General features: G+C 45.0%; 1 protein-coding gene across 4 annotated transcripts; it reads left to right on the top strand.

Moving 5' to 3' along the window:
- Positions 1 to 1,279: 1,279 nt before the first annotated feature.
- Positions 1,280 to 26,469, top strand: CAPRIN1 (cell cycle associated protein 1). 4 transcript variants are annotated; one of them, XM_078863694.1, is made up of 20 exons: positions 1,280 to 1,642; positions 8,127 to 8,189; positions 8,340 to 8,426; positions 9,445 to 9,686; positions 10,427 to 10,509; positions 10,764 to 10,979; positions 11,990 to 12,042; positions 12,159 to 12,254; positions 13,328 to 13,480; positions 15,296 to 15,401; positions 16,192 to 16,238; positions 16,523 to 16,642; positions 17,677 to 17,793; positions 18,748 to 18,846; positions 20,138 to 20,312; positions 20,959 to 21,177; positions 22,110 to 22,213; positions 23,585 to 23,660; positions 25,051 to 25,113; positions 25,796 to 26,469. In XM_078863694.1, exons 1-19 carry the CDS (start codon positions 1,493 to 1,495, stop codon positions 25,101 to 25,103), a joined length of 2,259 nt encoding a protein of 752 aa, XP_078719820.1. In that variant the 5' UTR covers positions 1,280 to 1,492; the 3' UTR covers positions 25,104 to 25,113; positions 25,796 to 26,469. The 4 variants fall into 4 exon arrangements, with proteins under 4 accessions (XP_078719820.1, XP_078719821.1, XP_078719819.1 ...); XM_078863695.1 differs by having other exon boundaries at positions 1,281 to 1,642; positions 13,325 to 13,480; positions 16,577 to 16,642; XM_078863693.1 differs by having other exon boundaries at positions 1,281 to 1,642; positions 13,325 to 13,480.
- Positions 26,470 to 27,388: the final 919 nt, after the last annotated feature.

The raw sequence follows: 27,388 nt of genomic DNA, 5'->3' as shown, positions 1-27,388 counted from the left end.
AGTCCGGCTATGGCTGACAATCCCAGCGACTAGCTGGATTACCAGGGCTAGCTCAGGGGTCGGCTACCTGCGGCTCTTGTAAGACTGCTTTGTGACGTCACAATGCACGTGGTATTCACCACGTGCATTGCAGCTCTTGGAATATTGAGGGGATTATTTTCTTTTACAATATTCGAAAAAAATTGCTCTTCTTGTTATTTTGGTGGCCGACCCCCTGGGCAAGCTGAAAAATCCGGCTATAGCTGCAAGCCCAGGCGGCTAAAGCAGACTAACAGGGGCGAGTCCGGCTATCTTAAAAGCCGGGCTATCGCTGGAAGCCCAGGCGGCTAAGCCGGACTAAGAGTTTGGAAGCGACAGGGAGGGTTGATGGGCGGGGGGGTCCGGCTATGGGGGGGGGGGGTCCGGCTAAGGGGGTGGGGGGGGGGTCTGGCTATGGGGGGGGGGGGGTCAGGCTATGGGGGGGGGTCCGGCTATGGGGGGAGGGGTCCGGCTATGGGGGGGGGCTATGGGGGAGGGGGGGTCCGGCTATGGAGGGGGGGCTATGGGGGGGGGGGGTCCGGCTATGGGGGGGGGGGTCCGGCTAAGGGGGGGGGGTCTGGCTATGGGGGAGGGGGTCTGGCTATGGGGGGGGGGTCTGGCTATGGGGGGATCCGGCTATGGGGGGGGGGGGTCCGGCTATGGAGGGGGGGGGGGTCCGCGCAACACGTGGAGGAGCCACCACGTGGCCCCGTCTCGCGCACGCCGCTCAATGGAGGCGCTACTCGCAGTGCGCATGCGCGGGGCCATGAGGAGGAGCAGGGCGGCCGAGGCGGCAGAGGCGGCGCCGCGCGGAGCCTCGGAGCTGCCGCGGCAGCCGCAGCCTCCCGAGGAGGCCGCGCTGAGAGCCACGAGGGAGCAGAGCGTCACCATCGTGCAGCACAAGATCCGTAACCTGGAGAAGAAGGTGGGGAAGGCGGCGGGCAATGCAATTAGCGCGTTAATTATTTCATTGTTTTGAACGCGCGTTGTCAATGGGGAGGGGGAGGTTTCCCAGCGTGCATTGCGCGGCGGTTTCCGGTTCCCGCCCCCTCACACCCCCCCCCCCTCCTTTAACCCCCCTCCCCCCGCCCTTCAAGAATCGCAATTGCATTTCCCACCACGGATAGGCGAGCCCCCGCCCCCTTACCGCCTCGTGCGTTGGAGTCACGTGGCGTCGCTTGGACCAATAGAGCGGCAGCGGCTATGCGCGTGCGTTGTGTGTAATGCAATGCGGCGCCCTCTCTCCCTCCCTCCCCCCCTCTTCTTCCTCGTTCACTTCAAGTCGCTCGTCGCTTTTCTTGCCGCTTTGCTTTAAACAACAAAAATTCGGATAAAAACACAAACAAACAAACCTCCCCCCCCACCTCCCCACACCGAACTCGACGCAAATTTCTCCTTCAACCCCTTTCCGTCGCTTCGTCGGCGATCTAACGACAACAATAAAAGACTAAAACGCGCAGCGCGGGAGAAAGTCATGCCGGCCATCACTACCAAGGCGGTGAGCGCCGCCGCGGCCTCGGGCACCGCCACCACCACCACCGTCGTGGAGACGGTGTGGTCCGAGCCGCTCCGCCAGGCGCTGCTCGTGCTCGAGAAGAAGGCGAGGAACCTCGAGAAGAGAAAGGTCCGCTGAAGCGTCGGCGGATTTGCGCGTCTTTTGTTGACTCCCCTCGACGTCGTCGTCGTCATTTTCTGTTTCGTCGTCGTCGTTTGATTGACGCGGGGATGTTGGCGCGCTCCGTTGCACGCCGCCCTTGTTCGTTGTCGCTGCTGTTGCTGTTGTCGGGCAGCGTGGCGGCGACTTTGTGTGTCCTGGTCGGGTGGTGGTGGTGGGCCCTGGTCGTGTTTAGGGGGGCGGGAGAGCGGTGGCGCAGCGGTTAGCGCGCCGCGCTGCGAAACCGATGCCCCCACCTCGACCCGAGTTAGTCCCACTCGAAGTTATTATCTCAACCGGTCCTGGGCCTCCCCTAGGTCGACTCGGCCTCAAACGAGTGCGGGGTGCGAAACGTCGCCGCTGGAGGAGACAAAGGCGGCCGGGCGTGGTGCTGGCCCCCCTCGTGTGCCACAGTGTCGGTAGCCTTCATCGGTGCTGCTCGCTCACAGCACTTGCCCCTACAGTCTGTTACAGGCTACACGGGGGATCGTTTTCTTTGTTATCGCCAACCTCTGGGTGATGGACCTGTAGAAGGCCAAATGTGGGGATGCCGAAACGTTCATGTTACAACTCACGATTGCCTTCAGTGCGAGTAACAAGTAACAGTAACAATACTCTTGGCAATACGTTCATGAGTTCAGTGCCAATGTCGAGGCCTTCTGACCGCGACGAAAGTGCTACGGGAGGACAACTTTGTGTGGTTTTACTCTTCCTCGTTGGTTGAAGGGACGTACGCGGAACTTCTAGTTGTGTACATACTCAATGTTCTATTGTCACTGGCATCAATGCCGTATTCACGTGGAATGGCTGTCCGTTTGTTGGCTCAAGGTTCTATTCCGGCTAAAGCGATGGGGACGATTCATATTGCTGCTGGCCTGGTCCGAGCAAAACGTCAAGAAGGGGAAGTTGATGCGGCTCTGATCTTCACGTTTACTGCTCCATGATGCCCCCCCTCCCCTCCTCACATATCTCATCATCCGCAAGAAGCAGCATCATCGACTTTACCGAAACAAACCTAAGAGTATGAATCCTTGCAGTCACGAAAGCTTCAAATCTAGAATCATCATCATTTAGATGACATTAACATGGGATGTTGTTGGCAGCCGTTGGCGGCTTGGCTACATCAACATTCGGGATAGTTGATGGGTGGTGATTTTCATGTGTTGACGGCTTTGAGTTGGAAGAGAGGTGTGGAAGCTCTCGTCGGGTTGACTTGTGTGATGTGTTCCTCATCAGCAGCATCATCGTGGTCGTCATTAATAGTAAGGTATAGCTTGTGCTAGCGAGATTTATTTGGCAGCTTGGCTCGGGTGGTGGTGGTTGTCTACTGGGCCAGCCGCTGACAACCGATACTACTCGTGATTTAATCATCGTTAATGTAGAGTGGAGTTGTTGCTAGGCATAGATCGGTCTTGTTGTTTGCTGCATAGCTACAATGTATAAGTGGTTGTTGTTACCGTTGGCCTAAGGAACCTGGACAAACGCAACGTAAACCTCGCTCGCTATGCTGATCCACTAACTTCTTGTGTAGTATATTGGCATTGCCATAGAATTTTTGGTGATATCTGTTGGCGGTGGTGCACAAACACAGACACTAAAACACCACCAACACGCGATTCGATAACAATGCCTTAAATTACAGCTGCTGCTTGGTTTCGGGTTTTTTGAGTTTGGTGGTTCAGCTGTTTGGGGGCTCAGCTGTTTGGGGGCAAGGAGGGAGGAGGATACGTTTTATTTTACAGCCGAGCCAAGGCAAAAAGGACCTTTCACTCAATACTTTCGCTCATTATTAACGTAGGAAGTAGCTCTTGGGTTTGAAGGTCGTTGTTCGTTGGCTATATCTGACGAGATCTGTGTACTTTAGCTAGTAGTGGTGGTTGTGGTGGGTGGTTAGCATCACTGCTGGATTAAGAAGGCGAGTAAAGTGGAGGAAACTGCCCTCATCACTACTCTTAACGTGTTACCTTGGCTGTGTTTGCCACTCTGCTCAGTCGGGTCGTTGCTGCTGACAACATCCATGAACCACCACCAGTGGCTGTCATGTATTGGCTACGTAGGGTGCGAAAGAAGTTCAACATGTCCCTGTCGGTCTCTAAACGAGTGTACGGTATTTAGAATATTCCAGACCATAGGCACGCATCAGTGTTATCTCTACTAGTATAGATCGTTATATAATCACCACCATTCTAGATTTGAAGCTTTCGTGACTGCAAGGCATCATATTCTTAGGTTTTTTCGGTAAAGTCACGTAGGTAAAACATCAAAATTAATGAAAATAAAATAAAAAAAATAAAAACAAAAATCACGACGTTTCGGAGGCAACACAAGTCTCCGTCATCAGGTGGGACGGTCACAGCCGAATTAGCCTGATGACGGAGACTTGTGTTGCCTCCGAAACGTCGTGATTTTTGTTTTTATTTTATTTTCATTAATTTTGATGTTTTACCTACGTGACTTTACCGAAAAAACCTAAAAATAATCACCACCATCTAATATTCCAAAGTATTATCGTTATTAATACTGTGCGTATACAGTAGATTCACCTGTAGGGTCACTACCACCGTCATGATCGTCGTTTACCATCATTGCTCGCGTGTGATGTCCTTCACATGGAAACCTTTTGCCTAGTGTCTAATTACATAATTCTCAATCTCATGTTCTCTCTATTACGCGGGGCTCTTGCGGTTTGTCGAATCCAGTGTCCTTATTTCGTCCACGTGCTCCCGCTACATTATTTATTAATATTCAATAGTATTTTATTTTCTCGTATTTTTAATATGCATCGTCCTCATCTTAAGGCAGAACCGTTGCAGACGCAATCCATTGATGTATAAACCCACCCCGACTGTGTCTTAAGCTCTGCTTTGTCTCGTCTTTCTCTCCACACCCCTCCTCCTCCTCCCCTCGCCCTTTGTATGCGAGTCCACTGCACAGCCGCGCGAGTCGGCAGCGTTCCCCACGCTACAATAATCTCCGCCGTCACCTCCTCCCTCCCCTCCTGCCGTGTTTAAAACCTCGGCCATTGTCTTCGTTTGTGCGCCATGCAAAACGAGCGAGAAGCCCCCACCCCCGGGTCTCTCCTCTCCGCACGTTGTTGTTATTGTTGTTGTGTTCCGTGACCTCTTCGACCTGTCCGTGTGCGTGGCGCGTAGCGTCTTGTACAATCCACACAGCCCTTTATCCCGCGCCTATGAATCCCGTCTGTCTGTCGCCCACTCACGTGGTTCTCGGAAGTCTGAACATGGCTCCCCCTCATCACGACGACCACGCGGCATGGGTTGGGCCCCCCGAACCCACGCGCGGGGTGCGTGCGTTGTGGTGGTGGTGGCTGGCTGGGGTGATGGGGGTTTGATGAGTCCGTTACACACAAGTTATTTTTTTCACAAATGTCCGATTGATAACCGTTATTATTGAGCAAAAACTAAATCGCGCGAGAGAGGGAAGAGACGCGAAGCCATCTTATCTCGTGTTGCCACCCGACTCAGCCTTACGGGCAGCGTTGTGCTTGTACCCCACGGTGGTGTTGCGTCTCGATGTGTGCACGTCTGTACTTGTTTTTGGAGCGGTAGTGTAGCAGTTAGCGCGCTATGAACTCGGCAACCCGAGTTCAATTCCTGCTCAACACCGGCGACGATTATCTGCACCAGTCCTGGGTGTGGTGATTCCCACCCACCCCCTCGTGTGCCGTGCCCCCCACCCACCCCTCGTGTGCCATGCCCCCCACCCACCCCCTCGTGTGCCGTGCCCCCCACCCACCCCTCGTGTACAATGCCCCCCACTCAGCCCCTTGTGTGCCCTGCCCACCTTCGCTAACAGCACTTGGCTCCCACAGTCTGTTAAGGTGACACGGAGTAGGTCTTTGCATCTGATTCCAAGTCATCGTCTGCGTCATTCAGCCTCTGTGTGCCAGTCACACGTCCCACTTTGTTTCCTTATCGCCTTGGCCGTGTCACAGTCGTTATCTCTGTTATATACTGTTCTGTATATTCAGTGTTCCGTTCCGTCCGAGACCCTGTCTCTTTCACCAACACTTTTAAGCCGTCTGTCTGTGTGTGTGTTTATACACATCATGGTTTATTTAGCTCTATATAACACAGTACATTTCGTGTAAATATCTCAAGTTATATTTCTATATACACAGTTTAGTATAAATATGTCGTTATGCTGCTGATCTTTGCATTGTATGTGTAGTTCGTTCTTGTGTCTGTACAGGTACATTGTTTGCCTTCTTCTAGAGAGTGTGCTATGTAAATGTGTTTAATAGGCGTCTATCAGCTGTGTGTACAATCTTAGTCATTCATAGGTGTGTGTTTGTCTTGCTGTCGTTCTATAGTGCGGTATGGCATTGATTAGCTGTGTGTCGAGTATAATTCTGTCTTGCCGTGCCAGTAACTTGGTGTGTGCCTTCTAATTTTCATGGCTTTATTTCATTGACCTATAGTTAAGTACAGTATCTTGTACTATGTCTAGGCTACGCACAGTACATCTGTCCCTGCTTGTCTGTCATGTATTCGACTCTTGTACACATCAGTCTCTATGTGAGTTGCTGTTTGTATATGTATTGTATATCTCTGAATGTTGTCTTAGTCTGTGTGTGTCCAGTATAAATCTGTAAATATATCTCTTAATCTGTCATGCATGTCTCTTTATCGATGTGCCATTAATGTCTGTTTCTAGCTGTGTATTTACCTCACTGCCAGTGTATTTAAGATATATATTCTTTACATGCCTCGGTGTATTTCGTCTTGTTTTCCTGTCAGAGCCCTCCAGCCCCTTGTATTGAATGTTGCACAAAATACAATTATCATATCCTCTATACAGAGATGTGTTTCATGAGTCCCTCCCTGTTTTTTTCATTAGGGCCTTTTGTTGGCAAGGCCTCGTTTTTATATATTCTGCTATGACGTTAATCGCCATGATAGAGCTGCATGGGATGTGTTTGTCAATAGCCTGGCCCTTAGCTAAAGCCGAGGTGACTGGGGATCCGTTTCCCATGAGTGCACGACCTGTTTATTATTAAATTGCTATATAAGTAACTGTTGCTGACCTATTAGGATTCATTTCCACAGTGCCTCTCTTAAGTGCTCAGTCCTAATGTTTTCCTGTGAATATTCTTGTCTCGTGGTTCATCGTTATCACCAGCCATGATCAAGCCACTGCTAGATGAAGACCTTCCCAAGCCGTAGCCATTCCTTATGATCATGCGATGTAACACTCGATCTAGTCCTTGAACACGAGCTGATGGCATCCGCTCCATTTCATCTCCGGCGCGTTACCACCTTTGCCTGCCCACTGATGGTAGGCTCAACTATCGGTCATCATCCCTTACAGCGGTGTGTGCCAGCGTGTGGTTATGTCCATGCATTTATGTACGTACATTTTATATATATGTAACTGTAGTAGTTTAAATGATGGCTGCATTGGTGTTTGTAGCTAATACCTTTAACTTTCACAAGTTCCGTCTATGTAACAAAGCCCGTTGGTGTACCTGCATTGTGACTGATGCTCATCTTATATATAAACTGTTTTCGTGCTCAAGTGTAACTTCAAGGTGCTTGAGATGTATTCTTTTATGTTGCTATATAAACTTAAACCTTAGGTATGTACACTACATTGGCTTTGTTTTATCGAGTCAAAAATCCAACCCCTGTGGAAAAAGACAACACGCAAACAACCCCCGCACGAATGCATAACAGTTTCCACAACTAACATTTTCCTCTGCTTGCCATTTCCCAGTACTGCAGTGTTTGGTAAAGAGGAAGTGGACTACCGATGTCGTGGTAGTGGATATCAACTGCAAATAGATGCACTCGCCGAAGATTATTATTCCTTAAGGAAGCTTAACCATTGCGTTATGTTTCATATTCGAGGTTAAACTTGGTTGTAACCATGACCATACCGCACGAACCCGTGCAATCCTCTCAGTACTCTGGATGGTGGAAAGGTATTGGATGAATATGGGAATGGGCCTCGTCGAATGGGGTGGTCCCCTGTGTGAACATTTCTGTATTCTTGTGACAATTTCCTTGGTCACAGATGCTTGGCTTTGCATTGAGAAGAGGCTCCGTCACGATGGTGGTGATTATGCGACCCAGTGCTGTCCCCACCATGCTAGTGTTGTCCTTGTTACATATATGTTTTAACAAACTTGTAAGTTATTGGCCCATTCCAGCAAAGCCCTAGAGGAAAATTGTAACGCACGTTCAGCAATAGCTTTTTGCTCTGTTAGCAGTCGGCAAAGTGCTTGTCAACCTTTTACAGTGTACTCTGTTTAAATAGAGGTATTCTAAAACGAAAGTAAAATTTTACTCATTGATGCCTTATGAGGTTGACGTCTGTTGTTTTTTTTGTCAGAAAACATAACATTAATTAAACGTTTAAAGTGAGTATACCCCAGGCATGCATGCCCAGTGTATTGTATCAGTAGTTTCAACGTGTGTTTTCTTTTCAACAGTCCAAGTTGGATGACTACAAAGCCAAGCTTAACGATGGACATGCTCTAAACCAAGACCAGCAGGTACATTATTCTTCGGCATGCCCTGCAGAACAATACAGCCTGTCATTCTGTGTGGCAGCTGCTGTGCTCTTAGTAGCTCGGTTTTTTAAGTCGCCAGTGTGGTTTACACGCAAGTGTTTTAAATTGAAACATCTGTCGTTTTGCCATCAGGAAGCCGTTGCTAAGTATATGGAGGTCGTCAGCAGCCTGGAATTTGCCCGAGACCTACTGAAGACCTTTGCTTCACTCAACCAAGATGTAAGAGGGAGGGCGGACTATAGTTTTACCATAGCTCATCGAACATTTAAATGTTTTTCCCTCATTTTAGATACCTTTGTTGCTATAATCTTGAGTTGTACAATTCACTAGGGTTATTTTCTTTAAACATTCTATGAACATAATTACATTTTAAATTCACTGCTAGGGGAGCTTATGGAATATCACTTGTGTGCATGTGGAACAAATTGTTCTAAATGTTTGTGGGTTCCTTGGGTTGCGAAGCCTAATTACAGTTTAATGTCAAAGTCCACGTTTATATAACGACAATTTTGCCCCATGACCTATTTCGTTCATTGGACTACACTTTAGCGGTTACATTATCCCAGGAAAAGACAAAAATAGGTAGGTAATTCCCCAATACAACCCACATTTTAGGTCCCATTGAGTTTTGAATTCTTCCACAGTACAGTACACCAGTGGTGTAGTGTGGTTGGCATGCGCCCTGGTACATGGAATGAAAATGGGTCCCTCTGTCCAATTTTCCCACCTTTTGTAGCCTGGGCCGCTCCAGGCTGTGTGCCCATGCACAGTTGGCATGGCCTTCATGCTCGATAGCTCCGCAACTGTCTTGTTACACCCTTCACGACCTAACCTTCATCTCTGATTTATCCAAGCAACCCGTTGTTGCATGCGCTGGGAGAGCGAGCGCTTGCGGGTGCCAATTGGCTATCGCAGTTCCCCGCAAGGTCGTTGGAAAAAATGTTATTCTTGCTATTATAGTGCATGGCTATCTATATTCACAGACAACTTTTTAGTCTTGCAGGAGTTTCACAGGAGGGGTGATGTTGCTTATGCGGCTTTTCCCAATCAGGTAATTTGTGAGTTGGTTCAAAATTGTGGATAATTTAGACCGTGACTTCGTCAGACACAGCCTCTTTTTCAAATGACGCTACGGGATCTAGAACTTCCACTGGGAACCGGAGTGGCCGTCGTGTTCGATGCTCCACTTTCCGCAGCAAGCGTCACGGTTTGCGTGCCCGTCATTTTCCTTCTCCAGGTTCAGAAGGTGCAGAAGAAGGCGGCGCGGCGGGAGCAGCTGCTGCGTGACGAGGCCGAGCAGAAGCGCTTGCGGCTTGTGCTGGAGGTGCAGTACATCCTCGACAGCCTGGGCGACGGGGCGTCAGCACGCCTCGACTTCTTGGCCGGCCAGAACGGTGCCGCTCTGCTCTTGACCCAGGAAATGGCCTACCTGGACGACCTCTACAAGCTCGTCAACCCTGAGCGAGTGGAGACCACCAGGTGGGGCCCCCGCCTCTCTCTGTCCCTTGCGCGACTTGCTGAGCTGTGCGTTCAATACTTCACCGATACAATATTTGTTAAAGTCTCCCCTAGAGTTTTGGATTCTTTGAGATTACATTATGCCAGTGGTATGTTGTGGTTGTTATGGGCCCTGGTGCAAGACCTGAAATACGGAGGTGGGGGGGGGGTCCCCTTTGTCCAATTTCTTCCCCACATGACCTTATGCTTGTCGCAGTGAGTTTTTTTCCATCTTTTCTTTCCCAGTAATATTAAAATATACTGTGCACGTCACATTATTAGAATACATTAGTTGTATTTGGAACACTTGCAGCTGAGCAGTCTCGTGTCAGGACTGCCCCAGAACATTACGTAACATAACTACTTCTGGGGTCACTTGCAAAGCCACCTGCCCTCATTAGTGGAAAACCTTTTAATGCCCTGCAAAGATTTATCATCAGATGTGAATCAAACCAAGTTACTTAATTCTCAGTGCTGGAATAAGCCCAATCAGGTAAATTTTTAATGCAGTTATTGACTGGACTAAGGCATTACCTCACTACTTGAGAGTTTAGTTTAATCACAAGCGTCTGACTGAAATCACAGACGGGATCTAATCCACACCTTGGCCACCTTGCATGTGAGTGCTGTTTAGTTTTGGCCATTCCGCTGTCGTGGGTTCTTGTAATTTTTTAATTTATTTACATGCTTAATGAATAATTTACTTGGATTTATTATTACAGCTTTGAAACCCAGATGGAGCAAGCATCGCAGCACTTATGGGATCTGGTGGAAGGGAAAGATAAACCGGTTGCGGGAACTACTTGTAAGTAAACATTTAAACATTTAATTACTCATCGTTTTATATATTTTTTGACATCCCACATCTGGAATATCATAAATCTATTTAGATCTCAAAACCATTTCCACTGTTAGGTCACGATACTTGCAGTTAATATTGTGTTTTCTGTATTCACTTAATTAATTTTACATAAAATAAATGTAATTAAAATAAATGTAAAAGCAAATTATTGTTGAAGTGTTTTCGATGTAAGAGCTTCTCTCTCTCCCTCTGTGCAGACAAAATCTTAAAGGAGGTCATCGATCGGGTCCGTGAATGTGGCTACTTCGATAACATCCACACGCCACAGAATGGGCTTCAGGAGGCACCATCAGAGGAACAAGACCTTGCAAGTTCTCCCGAATCAGAAAAAGAGGAGAAAGAAATTCCACTTCCACCTGAGCCTCAGCCGCAGCCACAGCTGCAGCAGTTGCAGCAGCAAGTCCCAGAAATTGGTACTCTACAGACCCCATGTTTTATTCATTTCACTACTACATGATTTTTATGGTGATATAAGTACCTTTAAATATTTTCTTTGTCCCCTTATGTTACTGTTTCAATCGGTTACAAACCAGCTGTGTTTTATGCATATGTCCTTTAGAAATAAAAGGCAAACCCCAACTAAGGAAATCCCTTGCCCATTTCAGCATTTTGTTTATTGCTGGGGTTCTTTCCACCTGATGATGGGCACTTGTGTTGCGCCCGAAACGTCGTGATTTAATTTATTTTATACCTACGTGACTTTACCGAAAGAACCAAAGAGTATGGATTCCTGCAGTCACGAAAATGTCAAATCTATATTAAGGAAATCCCTTTACCTATAGATGAGTTTTGACCATCCTTGAGTTTATTTGGCTGTATATCGTTTCTTAAGCTACTTCTAGAAGGCATGTTTTTAGACATTGTTAACTATTTGAGAGTGCATTTCTCTTTTCTAGCAATAACATGGTAGGACCACATCAAGCGTGAATGCTATTTGTATGGCGATAGATATTTTCAATTTACGGTCAACTTGGATAATTGAAATCCTGCTGCATGAGGACCCACTCATAGTGGTGACTCAAGACTAGGACCCATGATGTCAGAAGTACTTTGAGTACTACTGCAATAATTTAATGGAAAATACTCTAAATAAACATAAAATCTGTACACGATAGGAATGAGTTTTGAATGCAAAAAGAAATAATCCAAAATTGTAAGGACACTTTTACCCAACATCACATGACACTGCTTTTGTTCGGAAAAGCATGGAAGTGACAAAATATAACCGATGTTGTACTTATCAATCTGAAATAACTTCTGACAGATTAGTAAAAATTATTTTTCTTTAAAAAAAAAAAATAGAGAACACGATGCCCAGTACAGGAAAACAGCGCTTAAAAAATCTTCAAGTTTGTGTTTTGGAATGTAAACATGCTGGATATGATTTGTCGTTTTTAAGTGTCGCTGTGATGTTTTACCGCAGAACCTGAACCCATTGAGGAATTTGAAAATGTGTGTGAAGTCCAGCCACGTGAGGTATGCCGGCGCAAGAGTTGATCCTTGATAGCAACGTGTTTAACTTGTTTTCCTCTACGCAGTATATGTGGAACGTAAAAGTCCTAACTGGAAACACTTTGTTTGTACCTTTTCAGTTTGTCAATACACATTTCCTGGCAGCAGCAACCAAGACAGACTTCATCCCCAAACAGACGGAAGAGATTCCTTCATGGAATTCCGAGCCTGTTGAGGTAGTCTTATTTCCAGTGATAATCCAAGACATTTCTGAAGACGTTAAAAGCAAAATGTGCAGGCGTAATATATATATATATTTTTGAGAAATTTCTGTTATATTTTAATCTACTGAGCCGGTTATATTTGAATCTTCTGAGCCGTTGCTGGATGTAAACGTTTTTAATGTAATTTATATTTCCAGAAAGCCTCATTGAGTCTGAAGACTAGTAATGTATGCCAAGTACTAATGATATAGCCCACCACATTCATCATAGTAGAAGGGCCGTTGCTCCAAAAGTTTGCTTTTTACCTATTTTTGTAAGGCAGTGTTGATTATAACTCGTAGTATAAGGCATTCGTGATAAACGAGGTGCCCTTTTTTGGCTTTTTAAATCATAGATTCATAAAAGCATGACTCAAAAATAAAACGTGCCAAATTCATAATGAACACTGCCTTGTAATATTAAAATATATACAATGCTCATGTTTCAATCAGTGGCCTTCGTTTGGAGCTTCAAAGTAAAAATAGTTTTTTTCTGTTATAAGGCAGTGTTGATGAAAAATTCGGTTAGTTTTTCTTTAGCACGACTGCAATGTTTTATGCATTTTCAGAGCAATGTATGCAGTTTTGGATCAAGGATTATCTGATCAATTCAGCCGTTTGGCTAATTTGTTGTCAGCAGAGGGCAGTGCCGGAAAATAATTTGTTGTATTCTACTATGGTACAACATCCATGTTCCCTGCATTTGCCAACCTGCATTGACCAGCTTGGTCAAGATGAATCCCTGCAGTCACAAAAGCTTTAAATCGAAATTTGGTCAAGTATGGTCAAATAGCTCCCAAGACCAGCACAGTGTGGGGATGCCCTCATTCAGCATGGACTTGACAAAAGGGGCTGTGCACGTAAATACAAAGATTACTGCGTGCCAAATTCTAGGCAATGTTACAGGGCACCCATTAAAGCATTACAAAAATATAGTAATTATTGACACTGCCTTTATAATGGAGAGTTGAAAATACGTTAAAGGAGCTTATACGCATCCAGAAAAATACTGATGCTTAGTATGCACATCCCTGTGTTTTCCAGCAGCGGCCCATGCCTGTGACGGAACCCTCACCGGTCGTAGTAGAGGTCCAGGTGGTCCCCCCCGCTCCAGCTCCTGCCCCTCAGGACCCAGTGCTCCGCCAGCAGCACGTCCAGGACCTTATGGCTCGCATTCAGGGAACCTTTGATTTCATGCAGGTGCGTGTGTGTGTTTGTGCACCAAGTGGGGGGTGGTGGCTACGAACCCGGCGACCCGAGTTCGATTCCCGCTCACGGCCAACACCGGTGACGACTTTCTGAACTGGTCATGGGCCTCGCCTAGGTCGACTCGGCCTCAAATGAGTACATAAACATTGCTACTAGGAGACAAAGGGTGTGGTGCTGGCCACCCACCTCCTCGTGTGACGTGCCGGCCTTCTTAGGTGCTCGCTAACAGCAATTTGCCCCAACAGTCTGTTAAGGCTATATGGGGGGTCTTTGTGTACCATAGTCACTTGGGATCGTCGCCTATTGTTAAAGTAACCATGACAAGTTGGAGCGTGTCCCTTCCTGCTCAAGCAAGCAGATGTGGGTTAATGAGCCAGTGGTAGAGATTAAATTCTTATTTCAATGATTGGTTTTGCATAGTGATCAGTTGTAACAATTTGAGAAAAGACCAAAACAAACTACTAAAATATTTTAGCAGTGGATTTTTAATACAAATTTTGTCTCCAGAATCTTGCTGACAGATTTTAGTTTATATATGCAGCCTAACAAAAGTGGGCTGCTCTGCCCAGTTTATATTCGCAAGTTTAACCCGGGAGGCTGTTCGTCCTCCCATTTCCTTCACTCTAGATTTATGATTTTGCAGTGGAAGGTATAGATGATAAGGTTGCACAACACTTGTGCTTTCTAAAACGGTATCGTAAAGATATATTTTGGTCGTCTGTGGAAGAGAGGGACTTGGATGCCACAAGTTGGCAGCACCTTGCCACACCATCTGCTAATGACCGAATGGAAAATGACTTCAGAGGGTACTTTGGTTAATTGCATTTATGGAATATTCTCCATCAAACCCCCCCCCCCCCACCTTGCCTCCCCTCCTGGCCCACTCATGACCCCCACTGCTCGAAATTTAAGCAATTCTTTAAATGTTGAAATGTCGATTTTGCAGTTTCTATTGCCAAGACTTGTTGACATTTACGCAGAATTTAATCCATATTTGAAACAGGTTCACGTTCCAAGTAATACGGTTCCATATTGGGGTGTTTTTTAAAAGGTACACTAGAGAGAAACATTCCTATATTAATGTGAAGAGAGATCTTTCCACAAATGTTTGTAGGGTATGAATAATGTGACACTTGATGTGGATCATTATGTAAGTGAAGGTAGCAAACGTTTTGTCCCCTTCCATGTTTTGAGGAGAGGTATTTGATTGACACTTGCACATGTGAGACCAATGTGTGCTGGCAAAGGAATTAACTTAGGAATGGGCAGCAGCTGCCTCCCACGAACAGCATGCAGCTTGCCACTTGTACGGTTTTCTAATGTATAAGAAGAGTGCAGTACCTCCATATAATGGAACAAATGTAGTATTTTTCTTGGTAGATACACCACATGAATCCACCTCTCCAGGGTACTTTCTGTACGTGGGAGGCCAAGATGATGAGAAATATTGTTATTTTTTTAATATTCTAAAAAAAACTAATATATATTACTGATGAGTGGTGCTGCAGTGGTTTGCATATTGCACTGAATCTGGTGACCTGAGTTTAAATCCTGGTTATGGATACATTCACCCACCTTCACAATGGCTAAACAATCCCAATGACCAATGCAGCATGAGGCGGGGGGGGGGGGGGGTCATCCACTTTTGAACTGATAAAGCCCTGGAATTATATTTTATATGAGTAAAATAAAAGTGTGGAAATCCTCTCGATTTACATTCTGGACACATTGCTGTGGACTTTTTGGAAACCACTCTTTCTTGTTCGGAAACGGTGGCTAATTTCTAATGTCCGTGCGCACTTGTAGGATTCCCTGCTGGATTATGAGCCTCCTGTGGACCCTGCAATTGTGGCGGCTCAGCCCATGGCTCCTGTGGAGCTGCTGGAGGGGTCTACCATGGCATCTGCAGTCGGTGAGTTTTTCCTCCCTTTTTGAGGCCTTTGGGGCAGGGTGTGTCTCCTCTTGCGTGGCTGCTGGGTCGCAGTTGGGCAGAGAGAGATGTATGAGGGTATGTGGAGTCGCTTAGCAATATTTTCTCAAGTGTGCCACATTTTGGAGCATTCATTAAAATTGTTTGCAGGAGAGCTGTTTGTCAGTGGGCCTTTATTAGGAATACCCGACGACACATGCTGTCAACACAGCAGGTTGTGTGTCAATTGTTTTTTTACCCTTTTATCTGGCAACAAAACTGACACCTTTTTTTACAAGGAGTCATGTTTGCATTGACCACAATACCTGTAGTCGGAATGCAAACAAAAAAAACATAACTCTGATAATGTGCACTGTCTTTTCAATTGATTGGTCCACACCCGAGACAGCTTTCCTTAGAGCCTAGTCTCGCATGGTGTTGGACCAGATGACGCCAAAAGGCGATATCAGAGTTATGTTTTTTGTTTGCATTCCGACTGCAGGTATTGTGGTCAATGCAAACATGACTCCTTGTAAAAAAAAGATGTCAGTTTTGTTGCCAGATAAAAGGGTAAACAAACAATTATCATATTTTGCTACTGGCAAATGAGGTTCCAAAGGTTGTGTGTTGTTGCTAAGGGCTGTTTCGGCAGCAGTGTAATGTATACATCGACAATTATAGTACGTTGTTGACACAGCAGGTAATTTGGGTGTAGTAATCCAGTGCTGTCTTTGCTGCTGCCGTGTACGTTACGTGTACAATTGTCTAACTGGGCATATATTTGTCTTTCCAGATAACAGAGTGAATCAGTCTGATATTCCCCAACAGTCTTCTAATCAAGTAAGTACATTTTACTCTTCTGTGGTGTGTTAAAAACTATTGATTGTTCGGCACAATTGGTTGCTTGCTTTAATTTTTATCTTATGATTTTTTTTTATCACGAGTTCATTTATTTTGCCTCGTTACGGGTTGGGAAAAATAAAACAAATATGTGCCATGGTTTGCATCGATTATGAAAACAATGCTTCTAAGCTATCTTTTTTTCTTCTTTTTTTTTGCTATCTTATATTTACTCCCCTTTTTCCTCCTCCACTTCGTACACATTCTCTGCTGTTCATCTGTAGATGCCCCTCCTATCCGCAGCACAACTCCTTCCTGCCCCCTCTTCCCTTCTGCAGTCTAACCCTGTCCCTAGCTTAGCTGTGCTGGCCACAGATGCTGGTGCCACTGAGCAGCTGGGACAGGTAAGGGAAAGCATCTCTTTCTGGGCCGCATGTGAGGGCAGAGGCACTTTTGGCTGAACGGTTTTGACAACAACAAAAAAATAATGTTGAGCACATGTTGATGTATGAAATGCACCTATTTTTATGAACGTACACAGCTCTGCTTTATAAAGGGGGCTTTTACACATTTCTTGGTGTATTTAAGGAACACGGTAATTTCTGTATTTTGTATTTGATTATCAGCTGGTGATGGAATTCCATATAATTATAATAGATTGCTTTTTGTCCACAGCTTCCTTTCACTCACCTTTGATTGTATGAAAATCAAATACTTTTTTGTATCAGTGTAACCAAATTTCCAGTGTCAAACCATCCCTTTCACAGTTGAGTGAGCACATCTGCAGTATTGTCAGTTTCAAATAATGTAGATTGTTGTAATGGTTTGTATCGTTAAAGTTTTTGTATGCAGGACTATATCGGCGAACTTTGCTTTTTTGTTTGGAGCAGATGCAGCTTTTAGATTTGGGTCGTAAAAAGTACAAAGGTCACATGGTGGAGAAAAATATGTTGGTCTGTATTTTTTCTTGGAGCGCATTATCAGCAAAGTCTGATGCTGTGGATGCTGATTACTAACTAAATTATTTTCTGTTTCTTTGCAAGTTTGTATTTGCCTGCCTAGTGTTTTGGTGACTGAATATACCTCGGCAGTGTTCACAATGTGGATCGTTTGATTTTGATTTCTGCAATTTGGCTGCTGATTGCTTTGGGTCATTTACAAAGCACAGAGCAATGCAATGGACAGAAACCTTTTTGACATCCTACCTCAAAGTGGGCCATTGTTTGTTGTTTCTTGCAGCCAAACTCAAAAGGTTAAATGATTATCCACAGCTAAACTCCAACTATAAACACCTTTAACAGTACCCTACGAAACTATGCCTATCCAGGCTTGCAGTCCTGTAGAGTTGTATATCTCTTAACAAACTCAATTGTTAAACAAAAGACGTGGAATGTTCTGACACATTTTGCTTTGATTTTGCCATTGGCTTTGCCCACAGATTCCCATGGTTTGTGCAGCGGTGAGTGAAGCGTACGTTCCCGCACAACCGCTCTACCAGAGCGCACCACACATCCCCGATGCCCTGCCTCAGCAGCCCACCATCGACCCTACACAGGTAGCGCTTTGCTCGACTCCCCCCCCCCCCCCCTCTCTGCTGGTGTGTCTACGAAATATTCGGCATGTAACAAAACAAAGACAGATCCCCCGCATCGCCTTAACAGACTTGGGGCAAGTGCTATTAGCAAGCGGCTATGAAGGCCAGCACGGCACACGTGGGAATGGGTCGCCATCACCTTGCCCCGACCACCTTTGTCTCCCCAGTGGTAATATTTACACACAGTGCCAGATACTCATTTGAGGCTGAGTCGACCTAGGGGAGGCCCAGGTCTGGTTCAAATAATGGTCACTGGTGTTGGCCGTGAGCGGGAATCGAACTCGGGTCGCCGGGTTCGTAGCGCGGCGCACTAACCGCTACACTGCCGCTTCCTATTAGGCATGTAACGATCGCCCCCTCGCCCCCCCATGATTCCATGATTAGATAAATAGTTATATTGCAGAGTCATGATTTCACTGGAGATTTTTTTTTTGTTCTGCGTCTACTATCTATGTTTTTGCTTTGTCTTTTCTGCCTCAGTTGTTTCCTCAGTCCAAATCTAACATTTGTGTCTGACAAATCACCAAGAATGTCGATATCTTTATATTTGATCTATCTTATACGTCATGTGTGCTTATGTCACTCATTACCCTGTGGTTGTTTTTTTTATGAACGCTTGGTTGTGAATGTTTCACCCCTTACAAATGTACATTTTGACCTTTTTATACAAATTATATCTTTTGCCTCATAGTTTCACTTCCAGAAAATGAAGTTCGTAGCTTTTTGAGTCCTAAAAAAATTTAGTTTTTAAAAGTTAAACACACTGTAAAACGGTGTTTATTTCACACGCATCCATAGTGTTTGCTGCGCGTAGCGGTATTTGTTTCATATACAGATTGTGCATTGGCGATACCAGTTATTGCCTCTTTTTGTAACCTTGCGTATGTATGCGTGTGTGTGTGTCCGTGCCCTCAGTGCTTGCCTCTCGCTTCCGAGCAGATGCCAGTGGTGGGAAAGCCGTTGAGCAGTGGTGGAATTAACGTCAATGCTGCACCCTTCCAATCGATGCAGACGGTACGAACCCTGGCTTATCACCAAGTCCCCCCCCCTCTTTCTTTATATTCGGGTTGCCAGTACTTCAGAGAAAAATATATGTTTACGTTATAAAAGTAAATCTCTGTAGTCTCATTAAGCCATGGAATTGGGGGAGAAAAGTCCGTCGATTGGGGATAAAACTACGTTTAAAGTTTTGCCAATTTTTGGACACGCATGTGTTGATTCCAGTTATGAAAAGCTTTGCTTGTCCTTTAAACATGGATATTGGACATATTTAGTTATGATTGTTTTTCGGTGTAACGTGCTTTTCTACCGTAGCAATAAGTCCCCAGAAATCCCCAGATTGTTAACAAAAATCCCTGTGGGTTCTCCTTATTCCAAAGAGCACCTGAAAGTGCTCAGAATGGAAATAAAAATCCTTAATCTGGCAGCGCTGCCCCGTACGAGCACGCAACGCGGATAAAATTTGGCTGAAAGTTGCAATGTCTGCAGCCAGCAGGGTTTAACGTGGTATTTCTGAGGTTTAATGTGCTTTTAAGTTGTATTTTCACAACTTGATTTAGAATTTTCTCCGGTCATGGGAGTTTAGTGCAGTGTTATGTTTTCATCTGTATGCCGCTGAAGCATCCATTTAAAATTTTACATTTGCATTGCCTTACGTCTCAAGTGATTCCTTATTTTTTATTTTATAGAATCCACTTATTTGTGCATTGCAGTCCATTAACTCACGGATGGGCTTTATAGTATAAATACCTGCACATTAAAAAATGAAGTGAAATTAATCATTGGTTACCCACTCCAAGGGAAGCCTGGGGCCGTACTGCTTCCCTTGTATGCATCCCTAAGACAGCTGTGGAATTTCCACATTCACATGACAGGGCGAGTCAATCCACAGGAATGTCCGCTGTCAACGTCCCACAGATCGGCATTCATTTAATTGACTCCGGAGGCATGATAGATTGATTGGACTCCCCTATATGGGAGATTTCACCTTGCTACTTTTTTCTGTTGTCAGCCACATGTTCTAACAATATAGCATCTGACCAGGTACAGTAGAAGCTGTATAAAAGCACAGTTCGTATTTAAGCAACACATGTTTACATAAGGGCAACGTCTGATACAAGCACACAGCTGATCGTGCTCCAAATCCGGCGTTTGTTTATACCGCTATCCTCTGTTGTATTTGAACTGCAAACACGCTGTACAGAATATAAATTAATCGCAATAATAGAATCTCCTCTGCATGTGTAGGCGTACGCTGTGTGTGTTACGCCACACCATGACCTAGCTTTTGCAATCTCCTCTTCAGGTTTTTAATGTGAACGCCCCACTGCCGCCTGAGACGGAAGTGATCAAGCAGCAGCTGCCACCCTCGCAGCCCCCATACAGCACCGCCAGCTACAGCACGCAGCCCCAGACCCACCCGCTGTCCCAGCCAGGAGCCTTGGCACAGCTGACATTGGAGACAGATGCCTTCCAAACTGGTAACATGAAAGGAGCATGCCCTTGCCAGCTCCCTGCAATGACAGATACACACTCCCACATTTCACTGAACAAACCCCATTTTTCTCAATCCTTCGAAACACACTTACACTACATGTGTAATTATAATGGCCGTGCAAGCACTGAAATTAAACTTGCGTAGGCTCATTGCTTCTTTCCACGGTACCCAGTTGTGTAGTGTGTGTGGCGGTGAAAAGTTTTAAGTTATTGATTAAACCAACTCCTATAGATTGGTAACTGAACATAGTGAAAACGTTTTAAGTAATCGATGAAACTAACTCCTAAAGATTGGTAAGTGAACATGGTGAAAACTTTTAATTAATCGATTAAACCAAGTCGTAAAGATTGATAACTGAACAGTCTGGTAAGTAATAGTTTTACGAAATTATTAATTTTGTTTATATTGAAGACTAAAACATTTTAAAGGATACATTCTAAGCCTGGGATTTAGCTCTCATTTTCCTTGAACGGTTCAGTGACGTAAACACTGTCTGCTTTTAATGCATCGCATATATTATAGTTGCGCTTGTTTAATCGGACGGGAACATTTGTCCACCCAAGGTCTTGTGAGAGACTTAACTCTTGTGTTCATCAACCTTCCCCTGCCTCCCCCCCCCCCCGCCACAGTGGTGAGTAGCAGCTACCAGGCGCCCCAGGAGACCCTCTCAACATCGGCCGGCCAGCCCCAGGGAGGCGTGGGTGGGGGGGGCGGCTTCTCCAGGCAGGCGCAGACCTTCTACAACAGCCGAGGGATGCCCAGGGGCACCGCGCGGGGCATGCGCAGCAGCACCAACGGGTACCGATCGTCCAACAACTATCGGGGCGCCCGCGGAGGCCCCTTCAACGGTAAGCGGAGCGGCTCGCCGCTTCTGCCCGTGGCTGGTCCGTGGTTGTTTTTTTTACCCTTTTATCTGGCAACAAAACTGACACCTCTTTTTACAAGGAGTCATGTTTGCATAGACCGCAATACCTGCAGTCATAATGCAAACAAAAAACACAACTCTGATAATGATATGCACTTTCCTTGAAGTTGATTGGTCCACACCCGGAGACAGCTTTCCTTAGAGCCTAGTCTCACATGGTGTTGGACCAGATGACGACAAAAGGCGCACAACTCAAAGACAATGCACCATCAGAGTATGAGAGCTCGGGGTACTGGCAAATGAGGTTCCAATGGTGGTCCGTGGTTGTTATAAAATTACTCAGTTGGGGTCATGCATTGCAATCATCGGGCCCTGACTGGCAAACACTTCGTTTTCTTTCTCTCGTTTTACCTTTATGTTTGTATGCCTTTCGTTTTTTCTCAATATGACAGTTATCATTGCTTCCGTTGTTTTAAATGCAACAACTTTAGCCTATCATTTGTGCATACTTTTTGCTTACATTGTAATGAATTATTTATTTCGCACACAAATCGTATACGTTTCATGAGCATAAGGCTAGATATTGATGAACCGGTGCGTAGAAACATTCCGAATTTACACACACACACACGTGCGCACATGGTGGTTGTGTAGTCTAACTTGCCTGGCTATAGATTTGTCTGGTGGCATCAACTGTTTTGAATTACTGGCTACCGGTTTGCAGTGGCTATTATGCACTCTTCCTTTTGGTGAACGTCTTATAGGGAGGGAGTAAACAATGGCAGTTTTTCAGGTTATAATATAAAAAAACATAAAAAATATCTATGAAGAAACCGTGCATTTGTACAGTCCCACATTAAATCCACGTGTCTTCCAAATTGTAGCATTCTGAAATGTCTTCTTTCTGGTCGCCAGGTGCCAATTACGAAGGATTCCACGTTGGCTATCCAGGATCGGCAAACAATTACGGACAAAACTCCTTCGCCCCTCGCAACTACAGCATGGGCTTCCACCAGCAGGTAAGTAATATTGATCATAATTTGCACCGCATGATAATTTACCACAATAACTTGTCTGACTGCAAGCAAGAGGTAAATCAATGCATGGTATAGTCTTCTCCTTGGTTACAAGTTTTCTATGGTGAGGTCAGCATGGGAAAATACACGAGTAGTTGCAGCTGTGCAGTGACAAATTAATGAACATGGCCGATGACCAAATCGCCTCCCAATTAGCATGGTTGGCTATGTACGGTGCAAAATAAGTTCAGCATGTATACGAAAGCACCTGATCTCATCATATCTCGGGAGCTCGGCAGGGTTGAGTCTCGATAGTGCTTTAATGCGAAACAAACGGGCAAGCTGTCATCGTTGATAGTCGTACTTTATTCAGGCATGAACTTTGTGTGACTTTGTCAACATTTGTTACACGAGTCGCCTACCTTTCCACCAAGTTGATGTAGACGGGGTGGAAGGTGAGCGACTTGAGCAACTGCTCGTGATGAAGTCACTCATATCGGCCATACCCGAATAAAGTTGGAATACGATTTACAATCAGTGCTGTTGAAACCTTAAGCCTAGGTTGTTATTATGGCTGCAGCACCACGTTGAGAGGGCAGTGTGCAACAGAAGTCATCGTTCTGTGCGCCAACGTTTATGCTACCCACCTTCACAATCCTGTGCTGATCAGCACAGTGAAGTATTGTAAAAGTAAACCCCCATGACCCGTACGGTGTGTGGGGGGGAAGAAGCCACTCGTCCAGAAATGGATTGACACGTGCGTTTACATGATGTTACCTGGCAGACTTTTGAATGCAAGTAATAGGGGCCTACGTTTTAAAGCTTTCGTGACTGCAGGGATTCATCTTCTTGGTTCTTTCGGTAAAGTCACGTAGAATGGAAATAATAAAAATAAAACATAGTAAAATAATTCTCACGACGTTTCGGCCACAACGCAAGCAGCCGTCCTCAGGTGAAGACCAGGTCTGTCGGGGAGACAGACCTGGTCAGTAATAAAATAATAAAAATAAAACATAATAAAATAATTCTCATGACGTTTCGGCCACAACGCAAGCAGCCGTCCTCAGGTGAAGACCAGGTCTGTCGGGGAGACAGACCTGGTCAGTAATAAAATAATAAAAATAAAACATAATAAAATAATTCTCATGACGTTTCGGCCACAACGCAAGCAGCCGTTCTCAGGTGAAGACCAGGTCTGTCTCCCCGTGACTTTACCGAAAGAACCAAGAAGATGAATCCCTGCAGTCACGAAAGCTTTAAATCGAAATGTACCAAAATAAGTGTTGAAAGGGGGATTCGTGTATTTGTGAAAACTATTACAAGCGACAGTAAAGGTATTTTCCTAAAAAATGGCATCGTGCTTCTCTCTTTCAGGAGGGAGGCTACCAGACGGGCTACAAGCGTGGCGGCACGGGACCAGCAGGGCCTCGTGGTGCGCCCAGGGGCGGAGGTAACTAAACCCTCTGGCTGGAGGAGACCCTCCTGATCCACGGTGTGGGTGGGAGGGGGATGGTGGGGGGGGGTGGCCGCTTGCTTCACCGGGGCAGCTGTACGTGTACGTACACGCGTGCCGAGCGTCTGAGAAACGCAGTAGGGTTGAAACGGACGCTTGAAACGAAAACGACACACTTGGGTTAATGTTCTCGTCGGTCTTTTAGCGAAAAGTTTTTGAAGCCATCCTGGGAAAGGTTAATCATGCGATGACAGTGGTGCACAACATACAATGTAAAAAATGTTGATTGAGGCTTCTGTGTGATCGCACACTGTTATACCACTCGGGTAGTCGCTGTCGATGTTGGGCATTCGTTAAGTGTCCATGGCTGTTAAGCATCGTTAACATGCATTCCTCAAATGTTTGTGCCTGATGGGATCACCTATTAGTTTAAATGTTGACTATCGTGTGTAGTTTTCGGATGGCTCTGTTTCAACTCTGTTGTCGTTTTCCCCAACATCAAATAAAACATCAGTATGGTTACTTGGAAATTACCTTTTCAGACATCGCCTTTCTTAAGTGTATAGACAGACATAGGCCATACGTAGAGAATTGTTAAGTGCACAGACACATGCCCCACACCAAATCACTGCATGGATGATACTGCAATATACTGAACTTGAAATCTATTATTTGTACCGCATACATGGAGAGCTTCACGATACAGTTGTGTATACAATGTCATACCAAAATGTGAATTCATACTTGCTATGGGCCTTGTTAAAATGACACTGTTTGGCACTGTGATTTTGGTTTTCTTATGCACCTTGACATGGTTTTACACGGTGAACGTTGCACAAGCAATCACTAAATTTAACGAAAACTGCTATGGAATACAAGATTGCCTTTTGGTGAATAGTATGGTGTTTTGTACTTGTGGTGATGGTAATTGTGTCTATACACTTGAGATAACCATACAGTAAGTAGTATCTCAGACACTAGGTATCTTGTTTCCCTTGTTATACATTGTCTTGTGTACCAGCTTAGGTGGCAACTTATTTTGTACCTGAAGGAGGATGTATGACTTTGTTTCCCTTGACCTGTCACACACACAGTTATAGCATTTTTGGTTATGTTGTTTTCCAACGAGAAATCTTGTACATGTAATTTAAATTTTCTCAAGTCCTGGGAACATCCCAAGTATTTTGCCACTGCTTGACATTTTAAGGTTTAAAATGACCATGTCTGAAATCTGTACCTTGGTTTTAATCATTTTGCATTATATTCATGGAGCTTTTTCCCTGAACTGCTAATCTTCACTTCAATTGCCTCTTGTTCAAATAAAGTTCTTTTTAGTGCAGATGTCTGTTGCTAGCATTTTTATTTCTGTCCTACATTTCATGTTCAGCTCTGGTGGAGGACTTTCTAATCCCTTGCCAGCATGACCTTTGTCTTGGTTGAAAAGAAAAAGGTCAGTTGACAGACCGATGATAAACATAATACACTTTAGTGATTTCAAAAGTTAATTGGTTCAGAAATATACACATTGGAATCAAATTGGTTGAGCGTATTGTGTTTTTGTAGTTGCCCTCGTTTGTTTGCACAGTATTGTTTGACTGTAGGGTTTTGTAAATGGAACTAAACGGGATATGCTAACTACATGCTGGTATTGCCAGCGCGGAGAAAGCAGCGGGGAGTTTGCTAGAACGGTGCTGCTGATAAGAAACCATCGTAGAGGCAGGACTGTGACTGGAAAGTATCAGGAGATGGGGAAGAGGTGGCAGTAAGACATGACCGCAGGTATAGGACATTACATAAGCAGCGAGGAAGAAAGCACGGAGATACTATGGAACACATTTTTAAAATGACACAATTTGCACTCACCATTGGCATTTCCTAATAAGTTTTTTCACAATATACGGCCGTGTTTGGATTTATGGAGTCTTAGCAAGTAACATTTAATGCGCGTTGCCATTAATAGCAAAACCGTGAGAGCAATGCTTCAGTTTAGTATAAGTTGCTTACAAAAAAATCTATGCATTCTCTCCATTTATCGGCAAAATTGTAAAGCTTTTCGTGACGCATGCGAATGGGGCGGGGCTTTGGTCATCGCGAGTCTCGCTAACAGGCTTTATCTCTGTGTGCGCTGGCAGGCCGTGGCACTTCTCCTCTCATGAAGCCGCGCTTTAAGAGTCCCATGACCAGCTCGATGACCGCTCAGTCCGTCGAGTAGATGCTCATCCCATGCAACTCCCACCCTGTGTGACCCAGCTTGCCCGGACCCTCTCCCCTTTCTCCCCCCAGGTTTAGAGCCCACTTAGGTTTTTATTTCCATGCCATCGCTCGGTTTCTGTAACGCGGAAAAGTAGAAACCTCCTTAGGTAACCATTATAACAGCTACGTGTTTGTTACTCTTTAAGGCAAGAAGCAAGGACCTTTTTTCTTCGAACGCTTGATGAGAAAAAGAATATGAACGAGCAGGACTGCTTATTATGGATCAGCCACTCCTAGTTTTAACTAAAGCAAAAGTGACGAACATTGAAGTTGATAAGGAAACCACTGTTTAAAAAAATACATATAAAAAACGAATAAAAAATGAAAAATCTAAAAAAAAATTGCAAGGTTTAAAGTGAACGCTTTTTATGGTCTTGGAAAATAGTCTTCCCTAGCTTTGTTCTCACCCCCTTCTAACATTTTAAATATCTGAGCACAGCTTGTGCATGATGTCCAGAAGCGGGGCCACCCTTTGTAACGCACTATTCTCCACAGTAACTATTCCCCACTGTTGCGCTGTTTATTCACCATTAAAAGTTCACTGAAACGTAAATGCGCGTGTTGTGCGTGCCTTTTTGTCTGAGCGTGTGTGTGGTTTCACAAGCGGTGCAGTTTCAATATCACGGTCATACATTTCGTTGACTTTGTGCTGTTTCGGAGTAGAGTGCGAATAATTATTTCACGAACATTACAGTAATGTTTAAATACAGGCAGTGGATATCCACATTTGCATATCATATGAACATTACATTTTAAAATGTTTCAACCAATATTCCCCAATGGTTTCAAATTGGATGACATTGGTGACTACAACATAACCGATAGTCATCTCGTTAGTGCTTGGCATGCCTTCTGATGCCTATAATTGAATTGGGGCTATTAACTCGGCAGAACCATTAACAGTGAACAATTAGAAATGTACTCGGGTTTATGAACGTTACAACAACACTGCACATAATCGAAATCCGTTTAGAAATTTTTGCTCGTCTTCCTAAGCAGTATAAACTTGTTTTTATCCTCACTGTCACTTCACGGTCACTGCATCGCGCGCTTCGAGATGCATTTCTGTGGCCGTCTGGAGCGCTCTTCATTCTGATATTAGGAAGCCACTGGAGCTAAGCACTTTTAAATCTAGATTGAAAACTCATTTCTGTGGAATAGCTTTTTTGTGTTTAGTTGTCCTGCCACATCTCCGATTAGCACGGTTGCCTGCATACAGCGCGAAAGAACCTCTACATAGCAGAGGTGTGGACTCGAGTCATGTGACTTGGACTCGAGTCAGACTCGAGTCATGAATTTGATGACTTGCGACTCGACTTGGACTTGCATAACAATGACTTTGTCCCACCTATGAGATGTGGACTCGAGTCATGTGACTTGGACTCGAGTCAGACTCGAGTCATGAATTTGATGACTTGCGACTCGACTTGGACTTGCATAACAATGACTTTGTCCCACCTCTGCTACATAGA

The sequence above is a fragment of the Lampetra fluviatilis genome, chromosome 16 (assembly GCF_964198595.1).
Source record: "Lampetra fluviatilis chromosome 16, kcLamFluv1.1, whole genome shotgun sequence".
Classification (NCBI taxonomy): domain Eukaryota; kingdom Metazoa; phylum Chordata; class Hyperoartia; order Petromyzontiformes; family Petromyzontidae; genus Lampetra; species Lampetra fluviatilis.
Note: the sequence above shows the minus strand (reverse complement) of the source record. Positions and strands in the feature narration are given on the sequence as shown.

Excerpts from the sequence above, each read along its gene's own strand:
- CAPRIN1 (XM_078863693.1), top strand. The coding sequence starts at position 1,493 with ATGCCGGCCATCACTACCAAGGCGGTGAGCGCCGCCGCGGCCTCGGGC. Across the intron at positions 8,190-8,339 it reads CTCTAAACCAAGACCAGCAG|GAAGCCGTTGCTAAGTATAT; the intron begins GTACATTATTCT and ends TTTTGCCATCAG. Across the intron at positions 12,043-12,158 it reads GTGAAGTCCAGCCACGTGAG|TTTGTCAATACACATTTCCT; the intron begins GTATGCCGGCGC and ends GTACCTTTTCAG.